Here is a 15260-nt window from a genome sequence, read left to right on the forward strand (position 1 = left end):
ACAAATGTGCGCATAACTCTTTCCGATCATTTTAAAGGACAAAGGACCAAGTTCTAGTACCTAGCTACAAATTTCAACAATCTCCTCACACTTTAAAAAATGCAAACATCATGTAGTTAGCTTATGATATCACTTTAAACAACACAATATTTATAAAACACAAAAGGAGCTGCACAGCATGCACTTCGTATTTTAAAATATTTAGCAAGCCATATGGCGCTTTCGCATGGTCAGCCAACAAGGGAATATTAAGGATTCGAATGGCGGGTTGGGGGCAAAGGACCACAGCCGCAGCTTCTCCCAACTTGTATGTCCGGAAGGCAATATCTGAATTCAGGTAACTGCGACGCTCAACCAAACGCCGCGCACAATGCAAAATTTATTAGGTTTGGCGAGCGAAAACCGAAGGATAGCAAAGTGGAAACTCAGACAGAGAAAGAGATGCCCTAGAATTGGAAAAGAAATCCAGCTATGCTACTGCAAATGAAGATTACAAAAAAAGAAACCAATCAATATCCGGAACTGAAATATGAATAATGTTTTCCCTTTTACTGATATCTTAATTAAAAGTAGAAGCAGAACTTTAAATGTACAAGCAAACACGATTTTATTAATATTTACATTTTTACCTCCAAAGGATATACATTATATATATAGTTAGTGTGTTCAGAAATGGTGTGGTATTTGGAGCCAGGAAAACCCACAACTGCAGGCAAGTCGATTTCCGCGGCATTTTGCCCACTTTTGGGAACTCTGTATTTTCCGCTGCATCTGTGGTAAGGACTATGAAAAGGTCCTTGCATGGCTTGAACCAATAATAAAAACCAAACGGCCCAGATTTGTACTTGAATAGCCGAAGATTAAGCAAGTGTGCCTGGCACACCGTGGCATAAAAAAGGTTTTCTCGGCGATTCTGATAAAATTGGACAATGCTCTACACTAAAAGAAAATAATACTAAAAGAGTAACCTTGCCCGAAATTGCTGCTCAAACTTGTAATTAAATTAGCTGCAAATGAACCATAGACCAACAAATCAAACCACCTATAATGATCCCATTGCATGTACGTTGCAGACAAATTTGTCTGACGCTCGTAATTTTAATTAACAGAGCAAATAAACTGTGCGTTTCCCCAGGGAAGCATTCGCTTGGCTAATGGAATACGTTGGGACGACGGGCAATATATATACTATATAAATATATAAACTAGGGACTCACATAAAGATACCGCCAACCAGAACCCAAACAAACATGTTTACCCGATCTGGTGGGCGGAGTAGAGAAATAAAAGCGAAATTGGATTTGTCGAATGGCTCTGGGTGGTGAAACTGAATCTCTGGTCGGAAGCTAATTTAAATTAGCGTATTTCATAAAGTTTTTTCACTAAAAAAAAACCCGAAAAAGCATTGCAAGCCCTAGGAAAACTTAAAACGAAAATGTCCGAGTGAAGTTAGTCGCAGGCCGAAGGGAAAGTGTCTGCTAAGTAGAATACTTAACACAAGTGCACTTAAAATTGCATTCAAAATTAATTGAATTTGCAGCAGCGCAGTCTGTAGACATAATCAGCTTCATTTTAGTGAAGGGTTGAGTTGCCAACACCCAACACTCTGCCAAATAATTGGTCTTCAATAAAAGTTAACTATCTTGAAAAAGGGTTGAAGATTCTATAGCATTCACTAATTAAAAACGATATTTTTTGCTGGTATATATGCGTGTATACATGAAGACTTATTAGTGACTGAGTTGTTTACCCTTTCGTTGATAAGAGAGCATTTTCCAAGAACTTGTAAAACACACCATGTTGTACATTTAGTTTCTGCAGCAATTGAATTTGGCTACCAATTTGTTAGATAAGCTATCTTGGAATTTTAACAAATCAGAATCGCGTTTTGACATTGTACCAAAAACAGGTGGCACGATAAAAGACCAATTAAAAAGTGCATCAAACTTCTAACAGCAAATTGCTTTTAATTCCTAGAGCCAGTCAAGAGCTCTTCAGAATTAATTGCACTTGAAAAAAATCCGCGTAAACAGTTTTGCGAAATTAATTATTGGTTTTTATATAAGCTGCATAGAGTATAAAAGGATTATTGCACTTAAGCACAAAAAGGGGTTGGCTTATACATAAATACATACAAATTAATGATTGAATAGAGTATAAAAAGTTTAAAAGACCCATTTTATCGCTCATTATCATGATTAAGGGTGGTGCATGGAAATTTAACAGAATTGATAGCAAGTGATTTGAAGGTTGCCGTTGGCCAAAAGATTAGATTAAAAAAACCGTTACCTACATAGCTAGAAAATTCATTATAAATGCGTTCTTATCAAATCATTAAACAAAGGCGTTGAAAAGTTCAGAAGAATAGAGATTAGTCAACGTGAGAAAGTAAAATCTTAAGGATGTGTGTTACCACCACCTATGGATTACAGTGCATGAATTTTACAAATATTTCTTTGCAATATAAAAACCTCGTGAAATGGAAGTAAATAATTCACTGACAATTTACGGAGCTGAGTAGGAAATTACTGCGAATTTCAATTATACTTGGCACTTTGTATGTAAATTGAATGGACTGATAAATATTACACACGCATTCGTGCCCGAGGCGGCAATCAGTCAAAAAAAAAACCTTAAAGATGGCCAAAAGCAGTGGGACCTTAAAAATACATATGACAAACGCATGAACAGCCCAAGGCAAATAAAAATACAAAAAACCCCACGAACATTTAAGACTCTGACGGGGCTAACTCGATTTGCATATATTTCTCTTTCCATATGACACATCTGCCTGTTAATTTCGAGCATTTTAAAACGAATATTCGTCTTAAAGAGATGATTGCCCTTTTTATAAGCTTTCGATTCCGGAAATAAACGATTTTTAAATGAAGTTATTTTTGTTTCACACCGATACAAAGTGGATTGTGAAAACTTTCTCAATGGCCGCCTAATCATGATGGTTATCGGGTCTTACCCCAAATATTTTCCAATTAAACAAATCACATTACACGGTGAACTGGGCAGCTTTTGTTTAATTAAGCACTATCGCAATCAATCTTGCAAGGCATCATCTAATTTTCAAGTCCATTGTGTGTGAAGTTTCAGTTGCGTTTCAAAATGATGAAGGCTGTGATGACAAAAGATGGTCTTTGACACGCAACCTACGAGATAATCTCGTCTAGCACTTAATTAGTATCATTTCACATTACATTAGAGCCAGGAAACTTCACTGGCGAAAGGAAATGCGATGAATGTGCAAGGTGCTGCAAAGATAAAGGAATCATCATCATCATCATCATCATGACGATGTGGCATGCTGCAAATAACATCGAGTCAAACCGAAAACTCGTGTACGAAAAAAGTTCGAAAACAAGTGTCAGGCGTGAAGGAAGCAAAAACAGGACGCCCCTTCTGTTTGGTCAAATGTTGGGTCCAAATTACACAGATAGCATTACAAATACACAGGGATACATTATTTGAGGGAAAACTTTTCGTTTTCCTAATTCACGCCTGTCACTTTTCCCGTCAAGCGGGACGAAGAAAAAAGTGACAAGCTGACGTTATCAATAAAACACACTGAGAGCGCACTTGAGTTCAATATAAAATCGAATATACCAAAGGCATTTTTGTTGCCAACAAATGGCTAGGTAGTACCCAATTTGTGGTCCTAGTTAAGCTACTCCGAACCGTATCTTGAATAATAAAAAACAAAATGGCAACCGTTCTGCGGATGAGCTGTAACTTAACTTGGCTAAAATGACTTTGGCCACCATTATGATGAACCATTTGCGGGTTCGGCGGTTTACGAGGATTTAGGTTGTAAATGGCTTTTAAAGTTCATTTTAAGGTAAAAGTATCGCCACGTTTGACAGCAGCTAGCTTGGTGTACTTAAAAGTAGGGAATAGGTTACGACTAAATAAACTTTCCAGTTCGATACTCAAACTTGTTTCGTTGGGAATTTTCGATGAACTGGCGGGTTTTCATTCCTTCTATCTTTCTGCTGACCATTTGAAGCTTTGACTCCCCGTTAAATCTGGCCAAAATAAAATGGACTATTTTTATTCAACTACGGAAACTCGGCTGCCCCTTCCCGTGACCAAAATTGATTTATGATGTCTGCCACACACTCGCATTCCATGGAGCGCTGAAAGTTATGCAACATCAGCTTGTTGCCCACAGGGCGAATTACCATTCGGTTTACCCGCAACTCCGTTTATTGCGCCCCATTCCAAGTGGGCGTGGCACTGGGTAGGTGTCAGCTTCCTGCCAATGGGCGTGAAAATTCGCCGAAACTACGCCACACTTCCAGTTCCGTCGCTTACGGCCATACTTTTTTATTAACAATCATAATTCATATTTATTAATGTGCTCAATTTGTTGTTAATGACATTACCCGCCTCTGGGGCCGCGATCCTGGTGCCTGCACAAGGATCCATTGTCGACACCCAGCTGCTGTCATGATTTTTTCGCCACTTAACTGCGCACGGATGTTTGGCAAGCAGGCCGTAATGGATGACTCCTATCGAGGTGGCATATTGATTTACCGGCTGAATGGATGCTTCAGTGGGCCAATAAAGGAGTCTAGCTATCCAGGGGTAAGCCTATGATAGTCTTATGATAGTATAAACTACTATATGAAAGGCTTTTGATAAGCATTTTGAATGAGTTTTCCGTTTATTAAAGTGGATATGATAGATAAAATCTTATTACAAGAAAACTGAATTATTTTTGTAAAAATAGTGTTTTTCATGTTTTTTTTACTTATTTATGCGTAAAATTGAGGTTTTAAAAACAGGCTCAGCATTTTGGTCAAGGACATTTTCATATTTCATGCAACGCTTATCCTTTTAAGCAGCTCGCAGTTCTCTCATGCTAACCAGTTAAAATAAAGCTCTCAGGGACACACATTAAAAAGGCCACTACAACAGCAAGTGACCAAAAGAAAATAATTAAATAAGTACCACTAAATCTAGTAGGGGAAAATATGAATCTTTAAATGGCAGGCATTAAATATGCACCAACAAAAAATCAGTTTTTGGCCAGAGTTCTACATATCATAGATTCTGATATCTTTTTTCGAACCCGTATGTTTTGGTAACAAAGAAAATGTGATTTTGGCACACTAAATTACTTAGACAATATGCACATTGTCCCATTTTTAAACAGACTTCCCGCAGCGAGCGTTGAAATTTGTAAAGATTTATTCTTACCCGGTTTTAATGAGTACTCAAAGGCAAAAATAAAGTGGGTGGGTAGTTCATGAAGGCAATTTGTCAGTACTTGTATGCGCATCAAGAAACTTAAGTACGTTGGCATATTTTTCACAGGCAAAAAACGGAGACAACTGAAAAGGCAATGAAAAACAAAGGAAAATATTTCGTGCACGTTGAGTACGAGACTATTTAAAAACCCCAACATACATTGTAAGCTCAAACGCCATTAAAAAAAGGTAATTATAAAAGAATTTAATATTTAACAAATAACACAGTGGTTCAGTCCTTTTAGACTCTATTGTTGCAAATCCGATTATATGTTTCCGAACATTTTGCCATACTAATCGTTATGTCCTTACCGCTCATTCAATTTTCAATGGCGCTTAATAAATTGAATAGGTTCCCGACCTCTCAGTTCAATCAAATGAACAGATCGCCAGCCGAAGGTCCATTCTATGCCTATCCATTCAGCCTCCTTTACCACTCTGCCACACTATTGATTTAAAAGCCACAAGCGCCCTTGTTCTTTGCCTGTGCGTGAGTAAAAGCTTTTAAGTAATCAAGCACCCAAGAATGCAGTTCAAAACTAAAATGTGTTTTTCACTAATTCACTTAACAAGGAATCCAAGCCGAGTTGAGGCACAGTGTTCAAATCCCATCAAAGGTGATGCCGGGCGCTCACGAGTCGGATTCTTTGCCAGCTTAGCTGGGGACAATAAGTGATGAAATTGGTTTCCACTAAGGACTTCCCGTCCATGGCCCGGGTGCCACAGTGGTCAAATGGTGCTCACGTCCTTGTGCACACAGGCACACACCAACACAACCTCAGCAGCACATTCACGAACAAAAGCCAGTGGCCCAAGTCTATGTCAAGTTTGAGTGGCTGCCACACTCCATCACCCATGGTCCATCCTCCTAGTCTTATCTCTAAGCCGTCTCAAACGCCTGCACTCAGAAAAACGATCCATTAAACACCTTTTGAGCATTTGACAATATTAGGAAAGAACTCTCTTGGGCCAACACGAATCTACTCTACTAAGTGCAAGTTTATAAGGAAATGTATTTAACATCTGCGACTTAAAATGTCGGAATTTGCCACATTTTTCTTCACGTACAAAGAAACTGACAACACAGGCGGCTTTTCCACTTGGCAGCCAGCCAAAAACTACACACAAGCTGCAAAGACGAAGAGCATAAGTGATGGGGGTAAAGGCAAACGAATTTTAATTAAATTTCTTTCTTTTCCCCACCGAAGTGCCACCTCTTAGTCGCTTACCATTGTTGGCATATAAATATTAAAATCCAATACTAAGCTTGCATTTCAATTTGATAACTATGTACTACCTTTTGAACTGAACTATGGACTGCTTTAAAGGCTCAATCGAGTTTAGAGGAAACCCAGTCAAAACAAACAATAATAAAGCAATAAACAACAATAGCAACAGTCTGTCTTTAGTGAGCAACCCTTTTGCATAACAATTAGGCAACTCTGGCAGAGCCAACCAATGATTTGAGCAAATGCCTTTGACGTCGCCTTCAAGTTCTTCACTTTTTTAGCCGACAAACATTTTCTCTCGTCGCTTGAACTGTATACATTTGCATAATAATTACAACTAAACTTTTGCTGCTCGAGCATGAAAAGCGACGCTTATAAAGAAAAAGTACTGCATAAATACGGCAAGGCCCCTGAATTCAGGCAATTCGTCCTGATGAAAATATGTCATTCTAATTGTGTCATCTAGTATCCTTATACGTCTGCAACTCTAGATGCATCTTCAATTTGTAACATATCTTCTGATTTCATTATGAGTTCCTCTTATTTTTGTAGTTATACAATATAGTTCTTTCCTCTTTCTCTCAAAATAGATATATAAGAAAATTAATATATAATAAAATTGAATAATAAAATGTATTATTAAAATTATTACAGAACACCTTTGGCTTTACACCAAAACAAATTTGTTAACTAGGTGTAAGAAATTGCATTAGCTTGCTAAAATGAAATGCACTAAAAGATCAAACTAATGGATCTATTCACAAGTTGTTTATATAAACAAATATATCTTTGAGTCTGGTTAATATTATATTTATAAGCGCAACATAAAAAGCAAGGACCAGTGTTGCCTAACCTCCGTTTTTACGCGTTTCCCCAGTAAACTGACTTTCGTTGAACCCTCATCTAGGGGTTAGGACCCACAAGCTACAACTACAGCCCTTTAAACAACCCAGTTTCCCTCGTTTCAATTCAATCAACCATTAAGCAACCGACCGGTCACCCCAGCGCTTGTCATGCTGACGATGACATGGCCCCTGGCCGTGGAGAAAGGTGTCAGAACACCGCACACGGGGCGCACCTGTCCAGCTCCCGCTCCCAATCCCAATTCCGAACCCAATCCCCATTCACCGCCTCTTGCCCGGCGGAATACCCTTGGCCGTGTCTGACTGACGGGACTGATGGTTTTGCGTGCCCAATTGTTAGAGGAAGTTGGATAAACATTTTGTTGCCCTACAGTTGTCATGACAAAGCTGACTGCCCCATTTCATATTTAGCCTAAACAAGAGAAACCGGCAACACAACTTAGCGCTTGATGAGCACATTAACAAAATGTAGTAAAATAGGAAAGCAAAAGATATTAATACCAATTAGTGGAAGTTTTGAATAACTTTGAAGTTCAATGCGTGACACAGAAAGTTCAATTAAAGAAACAAAAACTTTTAAAATATTAATAAGTCCCGAAATTTTCTTTTTCAAAATAAAATTTTTATAAAAATTTTCCAATAATAAAAGTGATTTGAAATATCATGAATAAGCTGTCCAGACTTTCATGGTTTCCTAACTTAGGATGTATGTTTCAACTGACTGATTTCTAAGGTCTGGGTCTTGGAAAGTGTAAAACGCAAACCAAAATCAAATGAACAAAACTGCTTATTTGCCTTTAACCACAACACGGTAATTCAATACCGATAAGGAATCCAGGAAAAGGCTTACGAACTTGCTAACCCAGGTGGACTACAAAACCTCACGCCTTGCATTATTTACATTTGAAAAAATATTTAAATATTGGAATTTATATATATTCCAGCAAATAAAGAAACTAAAAGTGTATATAACGTTTAAAACGGGTTTCTTGTCAACCAGTGTAATAAATGCTGTTGCTCAAGATGATTCAGTTGTCTCCATGACAAACAAAATTTGTGTAAATGCATGTGAGCTTTGATGTTACGTCACTTGTAGGTGGGTGACCCCCTGGGGGTGTCATTTGTATTTCAGAAGCGACGTATGGAATTTTCAGGTCAAAAGGGGCAGAAAATAAATTGATGAAATAATAATTTCAATTCAATTTAAAAAACTTAAAATACACAAAATGCTATTTTTAGCAAAATGTGAGTGCCAACCTGGCAATATGGAGAAATTATCCAGAACTTATTGTTCTTAAAAAGCATTTTTAATGTGGGAAAAACTAATTTCCACTGTTTATTTATCGAAAAGCTTTGAAGTGCATAGGCACAAATCACCCATCTGGAATTTTCTTGGCAACGATTATAAACTTCCGCTTGAATCTTGTGTATTCGATTGTTTCTCTCGCTCTTTATCTAAAAACCAGAAATCTTTCCGAGCTAATCGCATCCAAGGTCCTATGTTCTACGTAATCCCAACACCGCAATGCGTTGCTATCGCCTTAAATTTACCAAGTCCCCTACTATAGTTTCTTATCAACAATGTGCGACATCAGATATCAGATACTCAGTTCTGTGATGCAGAAAACTGCTCTGCTTGTTTTACTACACAAATATTCGCCATTATTGAGAAAAACATTTGTTTAGTTTAGTTATCGTTTGATTACCCAGAAAATGATCGAATCATACTAATGGAGTAAATAAGCACGTGTTTATCAAGTATAAATATTTAATAATAGGGCGAAACACATGGAACTAAACGCTCAAACTGTCGTATAATTGGCAAATATTTTATTAATAAACAGCCACACACAACAAGTTAAGTAGATCGTGTTAAATTGCCCGTTCGAATCACTTCGCAGCGAATTGTTGATTTTTTATGTACAGCTCATGTCTATTTTTATAAAAACTTAAGATCCATGTACTTCATAAATTTCATAGAATTGTCAGATAACAATGAAAAGACAGTAGTGCTTATAACAATTACCTAATACACTTCCACCTATATTTAGCTCTTTTCGACACCTCCTAATTCTATTTTTAATTGTCGTGCGCATAAATTAAGTTATATATTTTCGAGCGTTTGCTAAGTGACAATATTTAGCCACAAACGAGGAGAAGATTTATGTGGACTCCGGCGATTTAATGAGCTGTTTTAAAAGAAAACAAATGCCAAACAAATTTTTAATGGGCTAACAAATGTGTTGTCAATGTGAAAATTAAAACGCGATTGGAAAATGGAATTTATCAAATTGGCAGAAACCAAATTGCCTACGAATAAAAAAGAACTAGTTATGATTATGCCATAGATTCGATAATTATTGCCAAGAATGTTATCAATCTTATCATTCTAGTGGTCTAGAACCGCATGATTAGCGTCCAAGGAAAAACCCATAAATGACGACAATCATGGGAAATTTTAAACAAATTATAGAAACATTATAAATCTTAAAAATTTATTGATCTTGATGTAGTTACGATACCATATCTTGAAAAACACATAAAGTTGGTCTGTTATGAGTAGCAAATTTCATAGAAAAAAAGGCGGAAGACGAAAAAAAAGGGCGAACAATAGCGCCAGTTAGGCATGATGTATAAAATAAACTTTTGCAATTGTTAAATATTATTATCGCACTTACATCACACACACACAGCGAGGCGATTTTCGATTTTTGTGCTGCTGCTGCTGATGATGATGATGATTTAGATAATTTCTTTATTTCGATATTTGCTGGTGGCCGCACGAATTTGAAATTTGATTTCTTTTGATTTGGCTTTGTGTTTCGTATTTTGTTGATTTTTTGGCTGCTCTTTTGGGCGAAACGAAAAGAAATCGCGCTGATATTTCTGCTCTACCTGCCGTTTGTTGTTGCTGTCGCCTCGCTTTGCTTTGCTTTGCTTTGCTGACCGTTTTCTATGAATGAAAGAGGCGCTGGGCAAAAGCAACAACTGCAACAAAACAGTAAAAAAAAGACGTGAGAGGCGTGACGCGACAGCAGAGAAAAAAAACCGAATTAGTGAGAGGGGGGTGAAGGCGGGACAAAGCGAAATGTAACGAAACGGGTTTTCACATAGTTTGTAGCACAGTGTTGTGGCCCTGGAGAAAGAGAAACGGAGGAGACACGCAAAACAGAACGAGAAACTTTTACACTGGCCAACAAACAGTGTGCGAAAGGGAGTTGGTACGGAGGGGGGGCAGGTAGGGAGAGGCGCGGCAGGGCTCAGCTGATTCTGATTGGGATTTTCGGGCATGCCACATGCAGCGGCAGCAACAGCAACAACAACAGCCTCCCACTCTCGCGCTCTCTCACTCGCTCGCTCTCTTTGCTGCAAATCGAATTTTTTGTTGTTTATTTAGGTGACGCTCGCACACATTGGCAAACATTTCAATCCGTGTGTGCTGCACACTTGTTTTTCCTTCTTTAGCCCCGATTCCACGGCGATTTGTGCACTTCGCTGCCGTTCGTCGATCTTTATTTTATCCCAATCTTAATCTTTATTTTTATCCCAGACTGGCTGGCTGGCTTTCTCCGCACCGCACAAGCACACACACTCCTCGACACACTCGCACACACCTTGATGCGCTCCTTTGGCGAGCCACTCATTTGATTTAAAGGCCTTTTCCGATTGGCACGCGCGTCCGCCACCCGCACACACGCGAAAAACACGACCGTTTCGCTCGAAGTCTCGAAATCGAAAAAGTGGAAAAGCCTACAAAAAGTCTGTGGCATTTCGGTCGGCAGAGAGCGCTTTGCGCGCTAAGAGAGGGCTTAAGAGAGCAGCAGCATGCGGTATTTAAGGATATTTTTATACTCCGGCTGCGTGCACACTACTGCAGCTGAGGTTCGTGAACAAATAACGCGCGGTTGCTGCACACACTAAGTTGATCGAAATGCAAAACTTAATGGGCTATTCACACTGATTTCATTTGAAATTATGTTTGATTTCGTTACTATAAAAAAATATGTTAAAGATAACTTTTACTATTATCGCAGGCTCAAAGAGATATTTATAAAAAATACCTCTTTGATCTAATTTATTATTTAGCCAGTTGCTTAGTTTTGGTTTCCTTAAAATGTAGCTACCATATAAGTTCGTCTTAAAACAAAGTTTTTAATTTAACTCAACTTAAATTTTGCGAAGATGATTGTTTATACAATTTACACTTATGACGCTAGAGAAAGAACGTTTGAGAAATTATATTATCTTCGGTTCGCTATGCTGCTGCTTTGTACGTCGAGTGAATTAGACCTCTGTGTCTGAGAAAGGAACGAATTGAAAAAAACACACAGAGTCGAGCGTCGCGACTCTATTCCCTACTTAAAGCTAAAACTGCCATACATTGTCCTTACCACGTGGTGCTAGTAGTCGGGATCAGGTTTCCAGCTTGATGGTCGGCGGCTGTATTAACGCCAGCAGTGCCTCCTGCCGCTCCATATAGGCCAGGAAGTTCTGCTTCATGGCCAGGAACTGCTTCTCCTTGTGGACGAGCGCCTGCAGACAGGCGTCGTTCTGCTGCTCGAGCATATTGTTCTCCTTGCGCAGCTCCTCCACTATTGCCATTGTGATCTTGCCCGAGTACGGCAGTATACTACGTCGACCTCGTCTCCTTTTGCTCGCCGAACGTTCGGCGTCCGTCTGGCCGCCGTTGGTGTGGCCTCCATATGGCGCATCCTCTGGCTCGGGCAGGATGTGGTTGGCAGGCGTGAGAGGCGCCCGCCGAATGACACTTTCGGCAGCAGTTCTCTGCAGGTAGTGGCTAGCCGCAATTTCCAGCTGCTCCACTGTGGGCTTGTGCTCAATCTTCACCAGCTGGTGGTAGTCGTCTTGCAAAGGCTCTGTTTTCACTACTGCGTGCATTGGGGGTTCGGCATCGAGGAAGGTGCATCCCTCTGCATCGCGCTCGAATTTCAGCTGGGCGGACGAGGTGAATAGCAGTGGCGGCAGGGCGGGCAAATCCACACGTGCTGTCGCACGGATCGTCTCCAGCACATTGCGGATATGGAACAACGCGGAAGACGGCCAGGCAGGAGAGAAGAGGCAATCGATCAGCGCGTAGAGACGCCAGTCATTCGCGAAGTTCGCATTGCTCCCTACGCGGTTGCGATCGTTCCTGCAGAGGAGTGGAAGGAGATATTAGCACTGGGAATAGACTCGAGCAGCTGCTGCGCCTCACAAATACTTGTTGCGGTAGCTGTTCATGCGCCGGCGAGCCTCCTGCTTGTTGAGGCGTACGCCGTTCTGCTGCAGGCCGTGCGCGATCTCCCGGAAAATGGGCAGGTTGTCCGTGTAGGAGGGTATGGCGTGCAGGTGTTCGCGCCACAGTCGCAGCAGCATGGCCTCCTCCAGCGACGTATAGTAGCGCAATCGCAGGTGCTTTTGGCCGCTCATATTCCGTTTAAATTCAATTTTGTGGAATCGCTATAATCCAAACATTTTCGTACGTGACCAAGGACCAGGCGAGGGAGGCGTAAAAATACCAAGAACGCTTGAGCGCAGCGGGTGCCAAAAAATACCATCAATGGTTTAAATTTACTTAAATAGCTCTTTAAATCGGGAACTAACTAATAATTTATGATTACTTAATATTGTAGTAGTATATACATTTAAGTTAACCAAAGCTGCATTTTAATGATATGCTACTAAATGTATTTTTCTTGAAACTGAATTTGTATACCTTGAGATACACGGTACGGTAATATAGAAATCGTGCGGAGAATTTGGTATATTACTTATTTCTGGAAATCCGCTCTTGAAAATTCCCGGAAGAGTTGTCACCCTGAAGCATGGGCATTTTCGCCGTTCTCGCGCCGCACGGTCACACTCTTCTGTGTATCAAAACTGTTGTTGATTTTTTGTGCAGAAAAAACTGCTCTTGGCTTCTATCATTCTACCAGGGCGTCGCATTGTGTAACTCGAGTGGAGATCGCATATCCAAAGGCGCCATAACAGGAACACATCTGCGGGAGCAGAGCAGGAGCCGGTGCAGAGCAGTCGATGGACTACGAGAAGCTGGCGTTGAACGCGGGCGGAAGCGGCAGCGGGGCCGAGCAGGATTTGGGCATGTGCGGTGGTCAGGAGCTGCTCGATGGCAGGGGCAAGGAGAAGTCGCGTCGCTACTGGACGCCCAGCGAAGAGGAGCGCCTGTACGAGATCTGGGGTCGCGACAACTGGCGTCTAACGCGCACCGGCAAGAACACCATCTTCTTTGGCAGGTGGGCCGAGGAGCTGCGCGACCGGTTCGCCGTGGACGTGAAGCCCGAGGAGATCCAGATGAAAGTCAACCAGACCAGGGCCAAGTTCAGGTAGGTAACCGTTTAGACACTTTGCTATACCGGGCTAACTGACTGGTTTCCCTTTTCAGGCAAGTCAAAAAACAGCTGCAGGCGGATCCTTCGAGCCATGCTACGCGCTGGAAGAAGTACGACATTATCAATCGCATCCTGAAGAACCTGCACAGGCCCAAGAATGCCGATCCGCTGCCGCCAGAGGCGCTGCTCAACAACCGCGACATGACACCGCCCCGGGATGATGCGTCCGCCGAGCAGTTGCAGCAGCAGCAGCCACAGCAGCAATCCGTTCAGCAGCAGCAGCAGCAAGGCTTGGGACTGGCCGGTGAGCCGAGCACTGCCACCTTTTACAATAGCAGCAGCAATAGCAACCACGGCAGCAGCCACAACAACAACACCAGCGGCGGAATTAGCTTCAGCACGGAGCTGTTCACGGACCAGTACGACGAGGTGGTCAAGCAGGAGTACGAGGACGATGAGTACCGCTCCATTCCCTTTCAGGAGCAGTTGCAACAGTATTCCCCAGCCGAGCCGGCTCAGCTGCTCGAGCTGCAGACGCCACAGCAGCAGCAACAACAGCAGCAGCAGCAACAACAGCAGCAGTTCCAAGCAAACTATGAGCCGCAATTTCAGCAGCAGCCGGCTCAATTCAATAACAACAGCGTCATTAGCACTGCGGCCACATCGACCGTCAACCACCAGCCCATTACGGCTGTAGCCTATATCAATAGCAGCAATAACACCATCAGCGTGGCCACAAACGCAAACGGAGGCATGCCAGCGCCGGTACCCGCACAGGTATCAGCACCGGTTCCGGCAGCAGCTCCAGTTCCGACCACCAACAACGCCGTCGTTGGCGCCTCCCCCGTGCCTGTGCCACGGAAGCGCGGCCGTCCATTCGGATCTGTGAATCCCCCACACGCAGAATCGCTGGAGGCGCTCTACATGGAGGAAGTTCGGCGAAAGAACCAGCTGCTCTACGAACAGACCAAGATATGTCGGCAGCGACTGGAGCTGGAGGAACGCAAGGTCGACCTCATGCAGACCTTCTTCCCCAAGTGTCTCGAGCAGCAGGCACAGATTCTAAGCCACGTCATTCAGCTGCAGCAGCGCAATCAGCATCCTGCGGCCCAGCGGCCGCAGTGAACTTTTCCGACTTTTCTAAACCTAAATTTTGGACCGCAGTGCATGAACATTTGTTTTCAGATACTGGGTTGCTGCAACGTGCCGCTTCACAGGCTGATCGGTGCCACGAAACTTAACAAAAAAACATGCAACACTGTTTGTAAGATTAAAAATAAACTTAAATAATAAATATATTTAAAACACGAAAATCGCTGGATTATTGCTTATTTTTATTGATTTTCGCATTTTGGAAGCTGAAGGTGTGTATTTAACTATAGATTTTTGCAAATTTATATTGTTATGTCATTAGTCGCAAAGAAGTTTATAATTATTTAATAGAACAATCACTTAAAATGGTGCGTAGTGCATTATAACATTTTAAGATGCATTTAACAGCGCTTAAAAGTATGCAACATTTTTATGAAAGGAGGCGCTATGCTAAAATTCATCCTT

The 15260-nt window shown here is 41.4% G+C and overlaps 3 protein-coding genes across 5 annotated transcripts in view; 1 reads left to right on the forward strand and 2 right to left on the reverse strand.

Moving 5' to 3' along the window:
* Positions 1–11168, reverse strand: part of LOC6731116 (beta-1,4-glucuronyltransferase 1) — a 31893-nt gene extending 20725 nt beyond the window's left edge. The window contains exons 1-2 of one of the 3 annotated variants that reach the window (XM_016178934.3): positions 10968–11168; positions 10032–10341 (exon numbers count right to left, since the gene is read on the reverse strand). The gene's annotated coding sequence lies outside the window, so the exon portion shown is untranslated. The remainder of the gene's footprint in view (positions 1–10031; positions 10342–10967) is intronic. The other 2 variants (XM_016178932.3, XM_016178933.3) reach the window with 2 other exon arrangements.
* Positions 11169–11485: 317 nt separating this feature from the next.
* On the reverse strand, positions 11486–12880 carry LOC6731118. Its single transcript, XM_002078239.3, has 2 exons — positions 12569–12880; positions 11486–12505 (listed from the first exon to the last, which is right to left on the reverse strand). Exons 1-2 carry the CDS (start codon positions 12781–12783, stop codon positions 11767–11769), a joined length of 954 nt encoding a protein of 317 aa, XP_002078275.1. The 5' UTR covers positions 12784–12880; the 3' UTR covers positions 11486–11766.
* Positions 12881–13174: 294 nt separating this feature from the next.
* LOC6731119 (putative uncharacterized protein DDB_G0271606) lies at positions 13175–15016 on the forward strand. The gene is made up of 2 exons (XM_039298581.2): positions 13175–13697; positions 13757–15016. The coding sequence occupies exons 1-2, from the start codon at positions 13390–13392 to the stop codon at positions 14826–14828; spliced, it is 1380 nt and encodes a 459-aa protein (XP_039154515.1). The 5' UTR covers positions 13175–13389; the 3' UTR covers positions 14829–15016.
* The last annotated feature ends 244 nt before the right edge of the window (positions 15017–15260 follow it).

Source organism: Drosophila simulans, chromosome 2L (assembly GCF_016746395.2).
Source record: "Drosophila simulans strain w501 chromosome 2L, Prin_Dsim_3.1, whole genome shotgun sequence".
Classification (NCBI taxonomy): domain Eukaryota; kingdom Metazoa; phylum Arthropoda; class Insecta; order Diptera; family Drosophilidae; genus Drosophila; species Drosophila simulans.